Source organism: Cydia strobilella, chromosome 10 (genome assembly GCF_947568885.1).
Source record: "Cydia strobilella chromosome 10, ilCydStro3.1, whole genome shotgun sequence".
Classification (NCBI taxonomy): domain Eukaryota; kingdom Metazoa; phylum Arthropoda; class Insecta; order Lepidoptera; family Tortricidae; genus Cydia; species Cydia strobilella.
Window position 1 is genome coordinate 1,793,531 of NC_086050.1, and position 23,178 is coordinate 1,816,708.

The 23,178-nt window shown below is 36.8% G+C and overlaps 2 protein-coding genes across 4 annotated transcripts in view; both read left to right on the plus strand.

Moving 5' to 3' along the window:
* LOC134744903 (syntaxin-binding protein 5) overlaps nt 1-23,178 on the plus strand; it is a 431,872-nt gene that overhangs the window by 297,706 nt on the left and 110,988 nt on the right. Inside the window, exon 2 of the mRNA XM_063678851.1 lies at nt 6,742-6,839. Within this exon, the coding sequence (XP_063534921.1) occupies nt 6,742-6,839 (98 nt within the window). The remainder of the gene's footprint in view (nt 1-6,741; nt 6,840-23,178) is intronic.
* The window catches only part of LOC134744846 (cathepsin L-like), a 480,196-nt gene that overhangs the window by 283,332 nt on the left and 173,686 nt on the right, over nt 1-23,178 (plus strand). The gene's annotated exons all lie outside the window — the stretch shown is intronic.

Genomic DNA, 23,178 nt, shown 5'->3' on the forward strand with positions numbered 1-23,178 from the left:
TGGTGCAATTGCACTTAGTGCGTTCAAGCATTCATCGCCAGCACCACATCTCAAATGCATCTTTCCTATGATGGGTTTCAGTTTGTAATGGTCTAGGTTTCGGACATGTACTTACAGAAAGTACGAGAGAATAAGGCGTCCGCATTAGTCTTATCCTTGCTTTATGTTCTCTGTCGAGTCGTTTCACTGCAGAAATCAGAAATTATTTATATGCACTGATACAGTTTGGGGATGTTACAATACATTTGTTTTACAGTTCATGTATTTAGCTTGCATGCAAGCGTGCAAATTTAATATCAATAAAGTTACACACAATAAATCTAAATTAATATAAAATGTCAAATAGAAATACTTAATTGAAAAAGTTAACATAATGGGCATATCACAATACAATTGTATTACAATTATATAACTACTTATGACTAATTTGAATACTGCTGGTATTCGAGATACGACTGCCCATCCCAGCCATCTACAGCTTTGGCCATCTGAGCTCTTCTGGCCATGCTTTGGTCGCAGGCGCCATCGTCGCTTATTTAAAATCCCAAGTAAACCAACCTCAATTATCCTCAAGCCTCAAGAATAAAATAAAATTCTGGATCGACATTCATCAACTTCGTCTTATTTCTATTGATCCTAGGGTATGGATCTGGTCTGAATCCTGAGTATGGACTAATTACTGACATGCTTAATTTTTGAAGCAGAACCGCAAGTTATTTTCCACAGACACTTAACCTAATATAGTCATGTCATCTGCAAAACGGAGGTTATTGGTTAGCTGACCACCAACTCAGACATAGACACCACCCTCACAGCCTTCCTACTCATTATGTACACACCGATGTTAGTGAACAGTTGATCAACTATAAAAAGATAACGTGAGGTGGTCTCCTCATTTCGCTCATAACCCTGAACATTTTACTCCAGTTAAGGAAATCAAAAGCCTTTGCGAAGTCAATAAAGCACATGTCCATAAAGAGTATACAGACGCTGCGCCAAAATTGCCACACGTTGAGTATTTGCTACCGAGTTGTGATGTGAAAATTCGTGAATAAAGGAAACAAAGTGGATCAGTTTGATAGACACAGCAGTTAAAATACCGTAGTACGGGAAGTTGGCGATTATTACACTTAATTTAAGATCTGATCGATTACATCAATTAAGGAATAGGCATGTAAAGTCGTAATTAATAGGCACCTCGGATGTACAGTATATGTATTACTATTGCTATGCTGTTTCTACGGTCCTTAGCATGACTGATTATGTACACGGGGATGTAACGCAGTAAAAAAGAGTTGTTTACAGGTTTTGTAATTAATTAAAAATAATGTAGGTACTTAGTTTAAATTATTTGAGTGTAGCTTAGGTTAAATGCATTGATGGCTTTTAGACCTAATAGAGGCTGACGATTTGACTGTACCAACTTATTTAAACCAGATTATCTCACACCAGGCGAAAAATAAAAGCACCAGAAAATGATTAGAGAAATGAAAACCGCAGTTATTTTGGCCACAATAAATCAGAATGAACTGACATCACATCACTTGTTTTGGATTTGACAGTCCGAAATAACAGCCTGATTTGGCAAGTCGGTTGATAATCCTTAGCTTAGCTTAATAATAAAAAAAAAAAAAAAAAAAGAATGTGGCTCTTGTGAGTTGTAGATAGGTTCTATTTTACATTCTGATTTGTGATCATATGAGAATAGCGTGTTTCTTCCTTGGATTGGGAGGGCTACCGGATATTAAGTAGGTACACCCAGAGATGGATATGTCAATTACTTAGGTATAATAGATAAGCGAATAGATTAAAATACTTGACATAGTAGATTACTGCCAGTAGTATTCAGTAAAGAGAAGTGGGAACTTAGGTTACATACACTTCCCGGTCGGATAAGACGGTCGCATTTGTCTGTGTAATAACTATCAGTGCTTATAAAAACGTGGGTTCAGTTCGATCACGCGGTTGACGCGGTGTTTAATAAAGTTGCAGTTGTTTAATTATACACGCAAATTATGCTGGTCATTATGTTTACGTCTGCTGTAGTAAAAGTTGTGACACTTGAAGTAGTGAAATAAGATGTTAACGATATCATAAGAGCAAAGCAGCATATTACATCACAGATGGTAGTCATAGATAAAATATATCGCGAACGGAGTTCTCACAGTCTAACAACACCGATGATTGATATCAAATTGCGTGGCCACTCTCTGACATATTAGGTCGCATGACGCTGTATCTTTCTCGTGAACTAGATTGTAACTAAGGACTGCTCGAAGCAATCTGGAACAGAACGCGCTAGAGTGTGAGTAATACCATTGGTCATAGGTAGACCAGTAACGGATCAGAGATGACAAACCGCAGCCGTGATCCTACTCAGCTCAACTCAGACATCAATAAACGCTCACACCAATCTCAGAATTCTGCTTTCAATCAGTTTAACACTATTAATGAATGCTCAAACCAGTCCCAGGATCATATTATTAATCAGCTCAGCACAAAACATTGATGAATGCTCAGACCAGTCCCAGTATCCTGTTATTAATCAGCTCAGCACAAACATTGATGAATGCTCAGACCAGTCTCAGGGATTCTTTATCAGCTCAGCAAAAATACAGATGAACAATCAGATCAGTCTCAGAAACGGCGTGCCTCAGCGCATTTCTACAACGTCATCAGAAATTATACGAAATCTCAGGCCATACCAATTCACAGCGCAAAAGCCGAGAGAGGCAGTTCGAGATTGAACGGCTAAAATACATTATAATTCACATTAGTGTTCTTATCATCAACTCAATCTTATTGGTGTTTCAATTATCATCTAATTGTTGATTTATTTACATGTTTGCCTATTGGCATCTAACTTCAATTAAAAGAGTAGCTTTTTCCTGCGGGGCGCGAGTGTCGCGAATATCGCGAATCGGCTAATAGCTGCCAACGTCATGGAGTAGATGGCGCTAGTAGTCACGTTTAAGTGAAATAACCGCTTCTAGGTTGTTGTGATTTTTAAGGGTAAAACAAGAGGGTATACGCGCGAACGACAGTAAGAAAAGGAGGTTGTGTGCGAACAAAGCTACGGCAAGAGTGATATTTGCTTTAGGATCTATTCAAGGAGTTTCTAATGGTGTTATTAGAATAATGAGGTGTCTATTGTAGATTGTGACTAACATTCATTGTGATATCAGTATTCAGAGTGTCAACAGTGATCCGAGGGAATTGTTCATGGCTAATGTAAGTGAAGTTCAATCATAATTATACGAAGGGTTTCGTCCCAAGATATTAGTAATTTAGAATTATAGAACACATTGTAGTTACGAGAAAGTGTAACCACTCATCATATGAACTTAAGGTAAACTTAGTGTGCGGAAAGGGGTCGCTATAAGGGGAGGTTGGAGGCGACTATGAAGCCCAAGTAACCAGATGGATAATCAGGTTTAACTCATGTTATACGTAGGTAACAAAGTAGGACACCAGCAATGAATTATCGTCATCTCACTAACGTCCAGGCCTCGTATAGGTATGCAGTATGTTTACATATCGTTTTTCCAGTATCAGTAAAGGCATCAGCTCATTCAGTAAAGGCATCAGCTCATTCGATAGGTTAATAAGTATAGTGAGCTTGACGACAAGTGCACTGCTTTTAGTCGTCGGCGTCATACTAACACTTGGTGTGCAAACTTACTGTAGGAACGGTCTGTAAAGCGCGTGTTTGAGGTAGACCTTACAATGGAAACAGGTATACTTTATGTGGAATGTTCTGCTAATTCTACACAATTATAAGTGTTTAGTTTAAACGGAAATAGAAAGTGTCAAAATAGGCGAAAAAATAGTCTATACCATGTTTCGGTTTAAAGAAGAAATTTATTGTCTAAGAAATTACAGAAATTTCGCTTATAAGACAACTTATAAATAGCTAACTTAAAGTAATTATTTACAAATAACGCAATAAGCAAGCACTTATGATAATGTTTAACAATAAACAATTGCATTTTCATGTGAACTAAAATTAAATACAAGAATAAAACTAAGAATCGACCCTAATGGTCTTAACGTAAGGTTTAGATTTAATTGGTTGTTTAATTATTTTTTAAACGTTTTTATGGTTGTAAATTTTTATTTGTTTGGAACTGTTCTGTCAGGCTTCGACTCCGTAGAAAAGGTTTAAACTTCGCCTAATTTTCACCTACTTAGTGGTTTACATTCAAATAAATCCCTTCTTAGTTGAACTCTACAATGCTTTTATCATTTGATCTTCTGCCTAGTTGTATTAATCATAAAGTCAATATTACATGCGTCATACGAATAGAGTATCTGTTCTTAATACTTACATCAAATAGATTTAAATTTAAACTAGGGAATGCTGCCGGCACTCAGTTTGTATGGCGAGAACCGTGAATTCCTGGTTCCGGTGCTGTATTTGTACCGCCGGGAGCACTCCTTAATTTCAACCATCTTGCAAACTAGCTTTGAAATACCTGTAGGTACCCAGTAGTTTACGTTTTGTATTTTTGTCAGTATCTAAATAACAGAACTGTTTTATATACGGTACATGTTCGATCGATTGATCCGTGTTACTTAATGTTATGTAGGTACTTATGTCGTCATATTGTATTAGTTTGTTTAAACTGTGTGTAATTAATTTTTCACCTCAGCAGCTCGAACAAGCCTACTTTCACAACAAACAAACAAAAACAACAAACAACAAAGTAGCTTTTTAATTTAGTGAAGGCCATAAACTGCCACTTCATACTTCTATTACAAGTTTTTTTTTGTTTTTTTTTTGTTTTTGTTTCTGTATTATTCTGTGTAATTCGAAATACATTTTAACCTTTCGTATGTTCTCACTACTGAGGTGAAAGATTATATGTGCAACACGAGAGAAAAGTTATTTTACATCTCGTGTTTTTGAATCCTACGCTCAAGATTCTAACTTAGAATATTTCGCTTTCTCGGGACTCAAAATAAACACTCGCAAGAAAAACCAACTTTCCTCTCTTGTTGCACAAATAACTATTTCGCCATATTTTATGTTTCTTTCCTTTATGTTGCTTTCTTGTTGTCTGTTACCTTCCGTGATTCTCACTTGATGGTCTCATCGGAAGATCAGCGCTGGAAGTCGCCAGCAGCATGCTGAGATGAGGCCATTTCGTGACACTTTATTTTCACTATGTTCTTTTAATGTATGTCTATTGTCTGTGTGTCTACAAATAAAAAAAACTATTCTATTGTATATTTTATTTATTATTAAAATAAGTTAGTATTACTACTAAGGCACTGCGAAACTATACAACAAAATTAATATATACACAAAGTATCAAAATAAAGACAAAACATAAATTAAATACTTATACAGCGGTTTATATCTAGAAAAAGGCATTGATCTATAGAGGTATGTAATAATTATACGGCCCTTGACAAAGCAAAGGAAAACTTGAGTTTGTGAGCTACAAGAAACTTTTTAATCACGAGACTCGAACAAAGGTTCCTTTCCCCATTGTTATATATTTTCGTTTGTTAAATGTGTGTTTTCATTATTTTTTGTACCTTTTACTGAAATCATGAATGTAAGTATTGGTGCAGGGTGGGGATGGGCGTTCGTTTATGGTTGTTTTTGACGAAGCTTGCTGCAGGAATTATAATTTGTATTAGTGTTAATGTAGAATAAGGTCAGGACGATGCGTATGCGGATTACCTTTGTGTTTGATTATGTTTGAATGAAATAAATTGTATGTATGTATTAGGTATTTATGTGAAATATTTTGATACAACTACGTACACATCAAATCTAAGCGAATAGAGTACTGACTAACAATTGGCAATAATTATTTATTTATAAGTTTTGATTGAGCATTTTATTTATGTAACATATTAAGATACTAGAATTAATTTAATTATTTAAACTAACACTTAAAAATTTAAAACGTATAAATAAAAAATTTGGCGTATTATTTCTATGCCTATTTAGGCAGGATGTGCTGATCAAAAATTGTTTTATTACATATTTATTGTACCTACCGCATTCAAGAAATGAATAAATGATTATGATTATGATTGGCCTAAATCGTATTCGCTCGGTAGGTTGCCCAGAAGGCTGGCCGCATTGCCCCGCTGGATGGCAATGCTGATCCGCTGGGCAAAATATTGGCCAGCCCTCTGGTCACCAGAAGCCTCTATGCGACGCTTTGACAGCTCCTCATAGAGGCGACGCGCGCTAGGTCCCCACGGCCCCAGGGTTTCCACCCCATACCATAACCGGTGAGAGACGGTTTGTTGCAACCGACCCTTAGAACAGCTACCTGTTAGTACAATATGCCTCAAAATGACGCAAACAGCACAGATTATATAATAGTTCTTACGAACAGATACTTATCTTTCAAAGGGTGACGCAAATACCTACCGTTTTGATACTTATCGTGAATATATAGGTAATAACAGTAGACGTATTAAGTACCCATCTTGAGAATGTCTACTTACTTTTCCTCATCTGCCGAAAGAGGAAAAAACTATATTTTTTTATTGGTTTTGTTGTTTCTACATCCACCACACTACAAGCTGTGTTATTTGTTTATGACGAAGACATTTCTTTGGCATAGCGCGCGGTGACGTGCGTGCGTGAGCGTGTGTGGCAACCATCAGCTGTCTAGCTTTTGTACCGCCGGCGGGACGAGATTCGTAGGCATAAATCCGAGCTCGCGCGGAGATTTCTATAGGCCTGCTAACGGTCACTTTCTTTTGTTTCAGACATTTCGGCACGGGTTCCCATTCTCGCCAACCGCGCTAGCATGGGACCCCATACAGAAGCTGCTCGCCATAGGAGACAAGGGCGGCAACCTCAGAATGTATCCTTTTCTAACACGATAGTAACGCTGTAGACAAGAGTGAGAGGTAAGACAAGAATTAGGTACTTATGGCAGCCATCCGTGAGTGGTGAGTCACCCGTTGACCACGAACGCTGTAAAGGGTTCGAAACGTCGGGATGTATTATAAATTCAATATACGCGATATAACCTGTTTTCATAGTTTTATTTCATGAGTAACTATCGCGGTAACCGAAGACAATATTATACTTATGGCAGCGTTTAGGAAACAGTTCAGTGTGCTATTTGCTCAGTTTCCAGCCCAACTGTACCTCTAGCGATTTTTATTTTGTATTTTAATGGCAGAATTAGTATTTGATAGGTACCATATCTATCTATCATAAATATACTAAAAGGAAACTAAAATTTCTTTAAATCTTAATATACTGGAGCCTAATTTTGAGTTGCGTTTTAAGTCTTATAACTTTTTTTATTTATTTCAGGAAAAACCGGTCCCAATAAAGTTTTGGTTGTATGAATTCCCATCTATGCCCAATGTGGACATTTCTGTGTTCAATGTTTGTAACTTTCTGAACCAGAAAATACAAATTAAATCTAAATTCGACCACCGGTCTGGCCTAGTAGGTAGTGGCCCTGCCTGTGAAGCCGATGGTCCCGGGTTCGAATCCCGGTAAGAGCATTTATTTGTGTGATGAACACAAATATATGTTCCTGAGTCATGGGGGCTAAAATTGAGAAAGGTTTAATATATGATGAGATGATTTGGACACGTGGAAAGAATTAGTGAAAGAAGGCTAACAAAGAAAATAAGGGAGAACTAGAAGCGGGAGTTGGAAGGGGCAGACCTCGGCGGACTTTCTCGGATCAGATCGGGGAAATCCTCAAGAAAGGCCAGGTCAAGAGCACCCTAAACTAGCGAGTGTATAAGGAATGTTATGAAAGTGAAGGTGTTATGTAAGGAGTGTTAGGAAACGTAAGAGATTTCAGGATCGTAGCAAGTGGAAATCCGTGGTTTCTGCCTACCCCTCCGGGAAATAGGTGTGATTATGTATATGTATGTATGTATTTATATGTGTTTAACCCATTTTCATTGCCTTGGTCCCATCTCATTAATTTTAGGTATATGCGAAGGAATATCTATTATTTATAGGGTTTTAGGCAACTTTACTAAAAAGTAAATACGAGAGACGTTTTAAAACCGAAAATCTAAAACTTTCCAATCACAAATACCAGCTGGCCTCTGACCAATTAACAGTTGCCAAGCGCAACATTGTAATAACTATAAACAAATCTCATACCTACTCGCCTACTGACCCTCCTTAGCTAAACTAACGGCCAAAATTATACCTTAATACAATGCTTTAAAGCAGTTTAATGAATGATACAGTTAAACAAAGAGTTATACAAATTTGTACTCTATCTTGATAACTATTGAGTTGGTTTTTATTTGTCTGTAGTAGTGATAACTTAATCACCTTTGCGGTATCTGAGTGTTGTTTCATAGAGAGTTTAATCGGAGAAAGTCAAGGGGTGAGGTCCTGAACTATACAGTATTACACTGTATTTAATATAAATTATTTGACACCATGCATAAAATAAAGCACCATATAATTATTAGAAAAACATAGATAGCAGTTATTTTTAAAAACAATTTCTACTTTCAATCGGATTGAAGTATAAAACATAGGTGAATTGCCCGTGACGTCATCATATAAATTCCATATTAGTAAATCGTTTTGACAGTTCTAAAAAAGAAACTGATTGACTAGTAGAAGCATACCCTATTCTTACGTAAGTCAAGTGCATATGTTGCTAAACTTCAAACTGGGATAAATCCATTCGACTGGCTAAATTTAACAATTGGATTTATCCGAGTTTGAAGTTAAGCGACATATCGAGGGATAAGCGGTCAAACCCGATAAGTCAATATATCATTTAAATAAGAACTCCACGCACGACACAAAACTATAGATCTAATTTTCAAAACCCATTTTTCTTCATAAGTATTCACTAAATCAAAAAAGCTTTTTAAAAATCCTTAAGTTATTAGGTAGTAAAGATGGAATTGTATTGAAAAAAAAAAACACCTTTACATACATATATACGTAATACCTTCTCATCTAAGTATTGGCTAACAAACTCGTATGTTCAACATTACATTTAAATATATAGTTTTTGAGTAAAAAAGGACAGACGGAAAGACGGACTAACGGACATGACGCACGGATATAACGAAACTATAACAGTTCCGTTTTGCCAACTTGGGTACGGAACCCTAATAAAATCTTAATACAGTAAAGCATAGCAACAAGTTATTTACAATGTACTTTAATAGTTATCAATATGGGAGCATTGTAACTTGAGGTGATAAGTGATTAACTTATAATTAGGCACGAAATAATATTTATTGTGATCACCATTTTTATCGATGTTTTTCATGTAGCGCGGATGCGAAAACAATTCGTCATGTTCGATAAATTAATCTTTATTGGTTATTTGTCTTAGATGCTTTAGGTATTAGGAAACAAACAAACAGTTTTTATAGTTAATCAAAAAAGGCGATGAAAATATATGAAATTGTTAACCTATTAAGCGTAGATAATAATAGTTGATTTGTCCTGCTATGTCACAATAAGGGTGACATTTTCATTTGAGAAAAAACCCTTTTTCTAATAAAGATTTAAAAAAAAGTTATTTACATTTTATTTTAAACTTTTAATCGCATGCATACGAGTAAGTGTCATAATTCAGCGCCCTCCGATTTAATTTGAATAAATACGCGAATAAACCCAAACTTGAGTTCAGTTCGCATTTGTACTCTCCACTGTTAGGAGGATAGTGGACTATTGCTTCTCAATACAAGTCCCCATTTTCCTCTCTGGATATTGCCATTATGGAAAAGATGTTTAAGTACACAATTTGATGTATATTAACCATAGCTAAGCCCCTTCGTTTCACTTTTAAAAAAAATTTCATTATTGTAACAGTTAGGAGCGAAATACTAATTCCATACAAATGTTTAAAAGCTAACAATATGTCAGCTAGGTTTTTTTTTATACTACGTCGGTGGCAAACAAGCATACGGCCCGCCTGATGTTAAGCAGTCTCCGTAGCCTATGTACGCCTGCAACTCCAAAGGAGTTACATGCGCGTTTCCGACCCTAACACTCCTCTCCCTCGAGGTCTGGCAACCTTACTCACCGGCAGGAACACAACACTATTAGTAGGGTCTAGTGTTATTTGGCTGCGGTTTTCTGTAAGGTGGAGGAACCTCCCCAGTTGGGCTCTGCTCTAGATCTAGAATGACATCCGCTGTCCTGTGCCCTACCACACAAAGCGAGATGTCATTCACAGTGCTCATACCTCTCTTTTGGACGTAGTTTAAGGACATACCCGGGTCCTATACCTATATAGGTATATACCTACAGTAACTACACGCTTTTATCGTCTCGAGAGTTGTGTGCCAATCATTTTGGACACTTTGCCCGCTTAGGTATTTTGCTGCTGCTACAAACCGCTTCGAACTTTTTTAATTTTAAGTATTTTCTATACTATATTAAAGGCAATATGGAAAAAATTGTATTATCGCTCGTATACGTAACTGCTTGTTAAATATTAGTTTAAAAAGTTACGTGACTCGTATGGAACTTCTAATAACTTCTGTCAATCTATCTCCCTTCATTACAGTTACTTTAAATCTTCAAAATACAGCTAATCTCCTGCAGAGCTCTAGGAATTCCCTTCAGTTTAGCTACGGAGGAAAATAAAGGAAAATCCAACCATAAAGCGGTGAAATTGAGTCACTTAAAAATAGTGGGAGCCGGTGACGGCCTCATCTCACGTAGGGTTGCCAGCAGACGTATTATGGATGACTTTATCCACATGATAAAATCAGTGTCACTTTTTAACTCCACGCGATTGAAAGAGACAGACACTATCATTGTTACTCTGTCACGTAGACATATACGACCATGTCTACCTTATAGTATTTTTCAAACACGAAGGGTAAGCTGACAGGTGTCATCTCAATAAAATTTTGGCATTTTAAGATTTTAAATAGTATGGAGATGACACCTGTCAACGTACCCTTCGTGTTTGAAAAATACTATAAGTCTTGTACTTTCTATCTTGACGCTCGACGGTTAAAATTACTTTAGATGTAATATGTAATGTTTAGATGTAGGTACTGCTGTGGGGCGCGCAGTTTATAAATGATTTATCTCTATATTCCTGACACAACTGGGCATGTTCCGGCATATCTGCCGTACAGCCCTAGATTGTCCGGCTAAAGTCCGGGCGTTTAGCCGGCGTTCAAGAGTTGAGCTCTAAAAGCCTTTCAACTGATTCAAGCACGCAGTATTTACTGAGCGCTCCAAACTGGCCAGTGTCTCGGTGAAAAGTAGAGCCTTCGAGTAAGCTTTTTCCATTGACCTTGTCTTTGAAAATATATTAATCTGTCACCTCTTATCAGGTTATTTTCATTCGAGTAAATCCTTTTTTACAAATTTGTAATGAGACGTTGATAATAAAAATATTTAGACTACGTCCCATAGTGGCGACATCGCCATCAAAAATGCGTTTTGCACTATGTAACAGTAAAAACTTTTTATACGACATTTTTTACTTCAGATATGGCCAGGAATACACTGTTAAAATTATTCGGTTTCCTTATGTTACACCGTGTAGATAAGGACAAACTTACAAATCTATTTGTCATCCTATAAACAAGACAATGATAACATCTTAAGTGAAATTGCATCATTCTGAACTTTGTGATGTTTTCACTACTTTATTCTTGGAAGTTTGTAAACGAAAGGTATATGCAATTATCTAACTAAATAACAGAGCAATCGAAGCGATGCCTTAATTAGTCTTAAGTAAGCCTTATCTCGTGTCACAAGGCCTGTGTATTCTCGGGTAACGCTCTAATTTGAGAACAAAGTGTTTACTGTTTACGTGTCGTGATCAAAGCCACTCGATACCTGTGTGTTCCCATCGTTAGTGCAAACGCGAGTTTCTTAGGGTGTCCGCTAGCTAGCGCGGTTGCACGGAAAAAATAGTATTAGCAACGCTAACAGGCGCGGACGCGTGCGACGGATTTTACATTCAATGGCACCCGCGATAATTATCGTACGCCTGGTAACACTATGAGGATGTATCAATAATTAAGTTTATGCTGTTGATCGTGTTACCGATGTAGCTTATACGGTTCGGTAGAAACCAATTTCCGAGCGTGTCTGGAACATAATATTCACAGATTACTCCCAACAGACGGATCTTATAAAGACACACTAATCAAGTAATTGAAAATCTGTAAAAACTACTCTGAGCTCCCTGATTGTACTAGAGTTTCGCGTAATATTCCCTATTGCGACAACAAAAAAATCTTTAACCTCAACTTCCTTTACATTTTATTTCACTGACATAACACTCCTTCAATTTACAAAAATACTCATCCAAACACACCAAAATCAGTCCTGCTAGCTTGACACAAAGTATAATTTACATTGCAAAGGTTAAGGAAGGAAAGCGACACCCCCCATTACCCGCTTAGGACAGTATCCTGTGGGACGTTTAGGGCAGCCTTTTGTGTTGCGAGGAAGGTCGCTGTTGCTTTATGAATAAAATCACGCTAAAAGTTAGGTCATTCGTGTGAATGGAATAATGAGAGATAAACGATAATTTAGAGTGAATTTTTAGTATTATTTAGATTGTAGATAAAAAAATAGTATTTTATATAATCGTGGTAATAATGTGTTTAGGCTACGAAGCTTGCTGAGTGGCCTAATGAAGGATCGAGATTGAAAAGCTTGTATATATTACTATTGCATACCATACGCGATTCACATCACACGATTTTTAAATAGTGATTCAAGAGGAAGGTTTATTTGTATAATTTGAAAAGTTTTTGTTAAATTAGTTGAACTACCTACCCGTGCGAAGCCGGGTCGGATCGCTAGTAGAATTATAATACAAACGGCTATCGGTGCTCTTCTTTTATCTAAATTTTTGTCTACCGGATTTTGAAAGAAATGAATACTTATTTATTTATGATTTTTTTAAACATTGTCAAAAAAAACACCTTTTTCGTATCTCGATTGCTATGAAAGATCTTACGTATACGAAATCTACATAATATTTGGGTTCAGCTTTGACATCTCTAAAAATTTGTCTAAGGTTATAATTTTAAACTAATTAACACACAAGTTATGGCCAGAAAGCCAGTTTTGTGGCCTAAAATTGTTCAACTTTGATGCCAAATATCTCGAAAACAATGAACTTTAAAGTAAATATGGAATACCACATTGCTTAAAGCTATTACTATTAGTATGATAAGCTACAAAAAAACGTTAGAAAACTAAGGTATTCAGATCGAAGGTCATTGGGGCATGGGATCCCCTTAAGATAACTGGGCTAGGTCGATTTGTACAAATTGTACAAGAATGTCTCATGACTTACAAAGTTGCAAAATTGCCTTTTATTCTATCACTGAATCACAATTCTCAACCATATTCCTTTCTTTAAACTTGCAGAATTCCAGACAAGTCTTCCATTCATTCCGCAGACACCAGAAGCCATCACGGGTTATGGCCGCTATCTAAATTGTGCAATTTTCTCACTGGCAGCGCTCCAGCGCGGCACCTGTCGCGTCGTGTCGGTCTCGTGTCGGCCTGTCGCTTTCGGGTTGAGACTAGCGTAGATTTTGGGATTGTGTCGTGTCGTTGGGTTGAGAGCTTCTTTAGCGTGAGTTTCGGGGATTTTACGTGTGAGTTTGTGGCTTTGTGCTAGTTTTTGGTTTGCGTTTCGTTTGTTTTTTCAGTGACTGTAGGAGTGTAGGTCGGTTTAACCCGTTTTTGGCGATATACTGAGTAAAAGAAAAATAAATAAATACAGAGATAAATTAATAAATAATATATATGGCGGTAAAGGGAGAAGACCCTTGCCCAGCAGTCAAACATTTTTTTGGTCTCATAAACGTTATTATTTTTAATTTGTATTAAGTATTTTATATTTACATTAACCAGTGTCTTTCAAGTTGTATTTTTTTCCCTATTGTAGGTGGTTTTAAGATGCCATCTAGCTTTATACGTTGCATTGAAAACTTCCTCTCAGACTTGATAGTAAAAAGAAAATTTTTAAGTTTTTTATTTTTTTATTCATGATAAATTAAAATACATTTTATAAATTACATAAAAACTCGGCAAACTGTGGTTTGATGGCGAGAGGTACACTCTTTTTTATGCTAATAACTTAACCTATTTGGGTCATACACATTTTATAGTATGGTTACCTCATTTGCGTCTTTCCTATAGACATCGCAAGGTTAAGGGAATCTAGCTAATTTTTATGCTGCACCCGGCGGGATACATTTTTCCAGTTCTTGAGACTCAAGTAAAAAAAAACACGGGATATATACGTATTATATGTAGTATGTACCAGAGTAGTTAACTTTTATTGTATTGTATAAACGTTTATTTACAAATACATCTTTTTTCCTTTTTTCTCTTTGAACTAATAAAACGAACCGAACTTGGATCAAAGCCGTGACTTTGATTGCAGATCGTGTATTCTCATCGCTTAGGTTCGCTTACGACCGAATAGTTTCCACTTTCCAAGCGGGCCAGTGATAGAAGGCCCTAGAGAACCGTAACAGCTATGAGGAAACAAAAAGCGCTCTTATATTGGTGAACCTGAATTATCAAATTCGCCTGCGCTCGGTGTGCGATTGGATATGTCGCTCGTACGATCGTACCAAACAAAGACTTGGCGACATAAAGACATCCCGGAAAGGCAATCTGATCCGACACCGTTGACGCTAGGCGGCGCTGGCGTCGCGCCAGCACCAAATGCTTAGCAACGCGACTAAAAGATATTACTCTTTTCTACATGTTTATAGGACGTAAGCGACAGTAGGTTTGTATTTTAATGCGACGTTTTGTAAAAGGCGTTGGGGAAAGCGTTTGGAAGGCGTGAACGGGTTAAATTCAAAGCAAATTCTTTCGCGAGTTGTTAGTACAATTTTCTAAAAATTAGTGTTGCTAAAATTTAGTGTTAGGATTTTACTTTTGGTCTCAATATAGGTTAAATAGGGAATATTACGCTAAACTCTGCGTAGGGGGCGCCACTAGCACAATTTAAGGGTCTATAGCGAAACAGGGAAATTGAAAATTCGTTTAACATCTCTGTCACTCTTGCATATTCGAGCGATAAAGAGGCAGATAGCGAAATTTCGGATTCGCGTTTCCCGGTAGGTCCTCCGAAAACAAACCACCTTGGTGCATCAATGGCATATTTGATTATCTCTGAAAACTCGTCTAAAACCTGTTAAAGGTACAGTATGTATAAAGGTTTACTAAAAAGGCTAGTGCTGCACTCTGGTGGCAGGACATTGCAGTAATACCCCCTATTGCCAATTAATAGTAATTTAGGGGTGGTTAAATGGGAGTGGCTCCTATGTTAAGTGAGTAATAATAATCATCATTTTCTAAATTGATCTGTCAGCAGGCCTAGCAAATTGACAATCATCTGTAATAAACGTCACTTTTCGGCACATTTGTCATCCGGATACATTTTTAATTTGTGATTTGGCGTTTTTCGATGTACGTTTGGAATATATTATATATATTAATAACGGGTCACTCACGTATCACGTCAAAAAACGCTCGACATGTTTCTACCCTGATGACACTCCTCGGTACGGAGTGAAACATGTCGAGCGTTTTTAGACTTAAAATACGTGAGTGACCCGTTATTAATATATTTAATATGTCTGTGTCTCACGAAAGTTTTGTTACGTTTGGAATTTTAATTAGGGCTCCAGTACGGCTACCGTCAGTTTGGCACTGACATAAACGTTAGCGTGAACGAAACTAACTTTCTATGCATCTCGCTCATACTGACATATTAGTGCGAGCGAGATGTATAGAAAGTAAATTACGTAGACGTAAGAGTATATGTCAGTTTTGACACTGTCAGTGACTGATTGTACGGGTACAGGTGATTATTACTACAGTAGTAACACTTAATAGTTATTTACGATACAAGTGCGTAAAAGAGGAAATTCGAAACTAGTGGCGATAGATTAAAACACGACCGAAGGGAGTGTTTTAAATCGACACGAGTTGCGAATTACCTATTCGCACGTGTATCGTACAACGTTTAACAGTACATATGGCAGTTAAAATTTTTGACATAGTTACGAAATGTGCTAATTTACGCACTAGTGCGGAAAAGTAGCACCATTGTACTGTAAAAGTATTTTTGGTCTAGCTTGCGTCATTTACAATATTAATTTGCACTTACAAAAGTGGCGAACACAACAGCTTTTTATAAAGTAAGCTTAGGTTTTTTGTAAAGTTTTGGATAAGTGAAAGATGTTGCGCTTGGGTTAAAAGTTACAAATTATTCTGAAACTTAAACCTGACTTCATTCGTAAGTTTTAAGGATTCGTACAATTTTCCCGTCAAGAACGCCTTTAACTTTATCCAACAACTTGCAGTTAGCGAAAGGTTAAAAATTATTATGCTTTCCTCTACAGAGCTTACTACAGCGGTATCATGGTCGCATTTGTATCACCTGTCATGCCATGCGTCACTTTTGCACTTACATATTTGTTAGAACGTGACAGGCATGGTGACAAATGATAAAGAGCCGACCATCTTAGCCCTACTGAACGATTTAAAGTAGGTAACTTAGAACCTTTCATTGATACGTTTTGAACCTTGTAATAATATGTACCAACAAGGTACCTATTAATCATATTGCTACAGGTGTTCCATCTGAAATCATTTCACTTTGTTAAGGGGCTACCTGAGGTTTTCATCGATTTTTGACAAGTTTTGAATCGTATCTCCTACTTTTGCACTACATATAGAATTATAAGACAAGCGGCTATCGGTTCTTCAATCTTTTATCTCCATTTTTGTCTACCGGATTGTGAAAAAAATGAATACTTATTTACTTATGATTGTTTTAAACATTGTCTAAAAAAACACTTTTTTCGTATCCCAAGTGCTGTGAAAGATCTTACTTATACGAAATCTACATATTTGGGTTCGTCTTAGACGTCTCTAAAAATTTGTCTAAGGTTTTAATTTCAAACTAATTAACACAAAAGTTATGGCCAGAAAACCAGTTTTTTGGCCTAAAATTGTTCAACTTTGATGCCAATATTTCGAAAACAATGAACTTTGAAGTAAATATGGGATACTATATTGCTAAAATCCGTTGCTGTTAATATGATAAGCTACAAAAAATATTAGAAAACTAAGGGATTCAAATCGAAGGTCATTGGGGCATGGGATCCCCTGAAGCTTGCGGGCCTTTTCTAATAATTGAGAGATCAAATTATTTGTGAACAATCAGTATTTTCGCATAGGAATTGTAGATAACAACGATTCTCGATCTTTGTTTGCTTTGATAAAACAAAAATTCATGCTAACAGAGAAATGTCTACTCCATTTTCTACCTCAGAATATTTAAAAATACTCGCGAAATTCAAATTTTTGCCAACCGTTTTTGAAACTAATTAAGAAGCTAATCTCTAATTTGCTCGCGATTTCAGCGATTTCTCGGAAATGGAAACATTCTACGAAAACCGACTCTTTTTACCGCCATTTGTAATGTATTTCGTTAATAAGCCGAGTTTAATATTAATTCATGGAATCTGGTTGTTTTCCTCGTTTTGGCGTTTAAAATTGTGTCTGTTTCTTCCCTAATTTGTTACTTAGGATCTCGTTATTATAGTAGGATTGTACCCGAAGTTTCTTAATAAACATTAATGTTTATATTTTATTGCTTTACTGGCTTCTTTAGTAATTTTGCTCCAAATCTGTTAGATCTAGAAGCAAAATCAAGAAACGGTCACCAAAATTTCCCTTGGTTACAAAAAGCCCTGTATGCTTTAATAAATCAGAATGTTTTATTTCTTCATTTTTCTCGAACAAGTTAAAAGTAAGTAAATAACTTTTAAATCTTGTAATTACAAGTTCTGATCCTTTTTGCGAGTTTTCTTTTAATTTAGCGTTTCCTTGGGCTGATTTATGCGTGGCGTCGGCTACACGAGGTCCTGTCAACTCTAATAAAAGGAAATTATTAAAGGCCGAGCCAACAGGTCGGGAGAATTAATTTTTTACGAATTGAATATTAAGGTCGAGCGTACGGAATTAGTTGACCTCATTTTTTTTTCTCTGTCATACTTATGAAAAATAAGGTAAAGTTGTGTTATTTTAATAATTATTATTTTATTTAGGAAAAATTTTGTGGATATTATTTTCATGATGTTCATTCAGATATTTTCTATTTATTTTGGAAATATTATAGTTACTGATGTATACATGAGATGACAATAGTACATCGAAAGAAGACAACTAAAAGTTTTAAATGTATCGGGATGACAGATGCTACAAAAAGTCACGTGACGTATATGTTTCGATTGGCGTTTTCTGAGCGTTTCTTTTTTTGCCATTATTTTTATGTGACCTTTTTTGCAACTTTTGTATTATTTCTACTCAGAATCACGAGCTCTTTCGATCCTAATGGGATAAAAAAATGTCCCAAGGTTTTTTTTCTATTGTGTTACCATGTCCCCATATACTCTGTATGGCGGTAACAAAAAGGAAAGTTTGAAAAATGTATGGATATACCCAGGTAGCAAAATGACGTAAAATGACGTCAGCGACGTCATAATGACGGCATCATTACGTCATTATGACATCGCTGACGTCATTTGACGTCATTTTGCTACCTGGGTATGGATGATCCTATAAGGATAAAAAGGGCTCGCGTGATCCTGACTAGAAATAACACAAAAGTGGCAAAAAGGTCACATAAAAAAAATGGCAAAAAAAAAGAAACGCTCTTCTACCAACGACTGTCGTCTTAGCTAGGGTCACTAGGGTTTCCCGTGTTCATTTACATATTTCATTTGTCTGTAAACGATTTTAAAAACGTGGTCCATAGAGGATCAACTCTGCCCCACTGTTCTTTTCATCAATTTATGACCAAGTCAATTACTTTTTCAACAAGTCAATAAGAACGGACAGCACTTTGTACAACTTTTCCAATTTCGCCTTTAACATTTTTTTATAATTGGGCAATTTGGTAAACTGACGAAAATTTATGTCTACGTTTTGCAAGATAGGATGACTGTGTAAAGAGAAAATCGGTTATTTAATAGTATTTTTAGGGTTCCGTACCCAAAGTGTAAAAACGGGACCCTATTACTAAGACTCCTCTGTCCGTCTGTCTGTCACCAGGCTTCATCTCATCAACCGTGTTAGCTAGAGAGTTGAAATTTTCACAGATGATGTATTTCTGTTGCCGCTATAACAACAAATACTGGGCGACTCCGACTTGCACTTGTCCGGTTTTTTTTTTGTTTAGATATTGTATCTACCTTAAAACTTCAGTCATACGACCTGATTCAAACTTTAATTTAATACGTCAAATAATAGGTCTAGATACGATATATATCTACCACGATAACCCAAAACCCGAGCCCAAACTGATTAGGTAAGTAAATTAATTATTATATTAATTAATAAAAATGATTATTGTTCCAAAAACAGTACAGCGAATAAAATAATTAAAATAAGTTAGTGACGTCACAAAGTTTGTCCCCCTCCCCCTTGTCACAACATGTCACATTTTCTTGACCCACTCCCCCCCTAAACGTGTGATGTAATTAATGGATGACCCCTAAGTTATATAATATCATTGACTCCTATATGTTTATATAATATTGAGCTTACAGTGGGGCTTTCGCAAAAGCCATAACTTCTCATCTAGTTAATTAATTACTGGTGTTAGCAATCACTCGAAAGATCGTTACAAATTAGACCTGAGGCTACAGGTTTGCTCGTAAAGGGTCTGGCCGCAATCCTATAACAGACTCAAATTCAAAAATTAAATAAATGTATTGGCAGTATACAGTTAGTATATTAATATCTTTAAACTTATTTCTGAGCGAATCTCTAACATTCATTTTATAAATTGAACGAATGGCGCGCTTCTGCAGTACAAAAATGGAATTGATATCAGCAGCATTACCCCAAAGCAAGATGCCGTATGACATGATACTATGAAAGTAGCTAAAATACACTAATCTAGCTGTTTTTTCGTCTGTTAAATGACGCATTTTGCATACTGCATATGCTGCAGAACTGAGTTTACCTGCGAGAATATTTATGTGAGGGCCCCATTGCAGCTTGGAATCTAACGTCAAACCCAGAAATACTGTACTATTGGTAATTTCCAATTCCTCATCTTTGATAGTGACAGTCGTTTGTATATATTTATATTGAAACTGCCCCTGGTTGAAGTGTATAACTTAATTTCTTAGGTGCGTTTAGTTGTCTTGTTATAAGATATCGTTTTACCAAATTCCAAGCCTAGATTCCTTAGACTAAGTATGTATTAGTGCTAGCGGTACGCCAAAATAAAAAACCGGCCAAGTGCGAGTCAGACTCGCGCACGAAGGGTTCCGTACCATCACGGAAAAAAACAGCAAAAAAATCACGTTTGTTTTATGGGAGCACCATTTAAATATTTATATTATTCTGTTTTTAGTATTTGTTGTTATAGCGGCAACAGAAATACATCATCTGTGAAAATTTCAACTGTCTAGCTATCACGGTTCATGAGATACAGCCTGGTGACAGACAGACAGACGGACGGACAGACGGACAGCGGAGTCTTAGTAATAGGGTCCCGTGTTTACCCTTTGGGTACGGAACCCTAAACACGCTGCCGAGCCAAAAAAACGGGCAGTTTCACTATAGGATTGCGGCCAGACCAGTAAGGTAATAAACAAATATGCTGTCATGATTGTTTTCCGTTCGTCCATTGTAGTTTTATTGTGTTTGAAACTTAGCTAATCTTACTCTAACATTATAAGCTTACAATGCCTACTTTTATTGCACATAAAAAGTCTGATAACTCATATACAAAGGCCTGACTACATTCACAGATTATGTCCTTCAAGCTGCGTGTATAGCGCCAACAGCAAATATAATAGGCCTTTACATCTGTGCCAGATGTTTTAAGCAGCATCCCGGTAACGACACTTGCGTTCGTGGCTGTGTAGCCCTATGCGGGATAGGATCCCTCGTCCACACACGCGGCAGGTGTATGCTCCCCCAGGTGGGCGGGGGTTGGAGGCCTGCTCGTAGCGCCCCAAGCGTTTTTCTTTCAAATAGGTAAACCAGGCATCGTCGTGCTTGGATTTGCCATTATGGACAACACGACGCCACATGGGTCGGTCTCCGGCCAGTTTCTGCCATTGGTTGCATGGGATATTAGAGGCAACCATATCACCAACAGCAAAGTACTTATAATAATAGGTACTTTGTGTCAAATGTTACATACATTGTATGTATAGTGGTAAACAACTGTTGGGGCTATTTTAATTTTTTTTTCTATTATAAACTGATCGGCGATTGACCCTAGTCACACTTGATGGAAAGTGAAGACAGGGCCTAAGATGGAGCTCACCGGTTCAGTAACAGCCGATTCACTCTTGTTTTAAAGAGACCGATGTCATATTGATCAGGGAATACAGATGGCGGGAGCAGATACAGGGTCCGTACCAAAAAGGAGGAGGCAAAACGTTATTATTATTTTTTCATCATAATTAGATAAAATTTGGTGTATAGATAGTGCGCTATTCTGTACATAATAAGCGCAATTTCACCGATTGTCCTAAAAAAATCCACTAAGTTACGAAAATTGTATCATTCTATATTCTGCAAGCCTACTTATCAGAACCAGGCCTACCAGTCTCGCTCTTTTCCAGAGTCCTAGAAGCTTTAAATATTAATTAACACTTATCTCCTTTGAAATATGACGCCAACCGCCCGTTCACATAAACGTCAAACCTGAAACAGCCCTAAATTCTAAACATAAATTATTTACAAGAGACTTTGCCCGATACAAACTTGAATAATTAAGTTACATCCCATACTTTTACAAGGTTCCAAGTTCCGTCTTTTTGTACAGTAAGCTGCCCTTTTGAAAATTAGAAAAGTGTCGCTGCGCTGCAACTTTTTTAATAAGCAACTCTGGTCGTAACGTGGCCTTTCCCGCTAGTTTATAGTGTTGTTCCGAAAACAACTTTATTTTCTGTTGAATAGAATTCACTTTCCAAATACGCTTGAGTGTTTTACGAGTATAACCTATAGTCTAACAAACGAAAGACACGACTTTCGTTTCATATTAAAATCTCAGTAAATATTTCAAATGAAACTTAAAGGTTATAAGGGAAAGGAGGCAGAAAACTTCTTCTTTAAAGGTTTTTTTGCAGTACCTGGTCACTTTTAATGGGCTATTGAAACAAGGGTTAAAACCCTTTAAAACCCATTAAAACAAAAGTATGCATTAGAAAACCACAAGAAGATATTGTACGTGCCAATAAGAGGTTAATTTAAAAATACAAATTGAAACAAACACGGCAACGTCACGGATATTAAAAAGGGTATAAAATTTACCGTAGGCACGTACCTCATCATCAATCATCATCATATGTCGGTGGAGCAATTTTCATGTATGTCTATCCTCTGCCTTCTGCTTGGTAGCTTGATACCGCGTCGACACGACGTGTATATATATACCTATATTTACATTACGAACAGTCGAGTGCTTTTGCAATGCAATTCACCTAAAACGAGTACTCTAATTGAATAAATAACCGAGGAACGGTGTATCATTGACTTCAAGAAACTAACGAGAAAACAATATACAAAGACACTTCAAACACAAACTTTTGAAGAAGCAAGGAAATCAATTGTTGATACTTTATCTGCAACGGATATTAGCTCTTCTTCGTAAATGGGTCAACAGTTCCAGTTCGATATTGATATTTGCTGCAAATCGGAAGGAAGCCGACCGATTGGGACTTGAAAGCGCCTTTTAACTCGCTACGTTGAATTCCGTTCCGACTCGGAGGAAGTAAAAGGAATGAGCGATGGTGAAGGAACAATGAAGAACGTCCCGAGTTAATCGACACAGGGTTTGTACCTTACACCAGTCATGGAGGGTAACCAGTAATATGGTATGGTCGGGGAGCCCAAGAGGGGATTTTTGTAGTTACTCGAGCGCGTCAGATTAAGATATGAGTGGTATCTTGCTACCCCGTGAAGTCTAACTTTACCACTTTTAGCCGACTATGTTGAGCAGTTGGTTGGTGGGGGGTTCAACAAATATTTTAAGCAGATTGTGGATTTCGTAATTTTAGTCCAAATAAATGCTATAATTGTGTTATTACTAAATCCAATCATTATTTGTACGCATTTCCTTAATTTGACGGTTACAATGTGAAAATCGGGCGTCGAACTTGTGGTCGTCAGATTAAGCAAATGCGTAC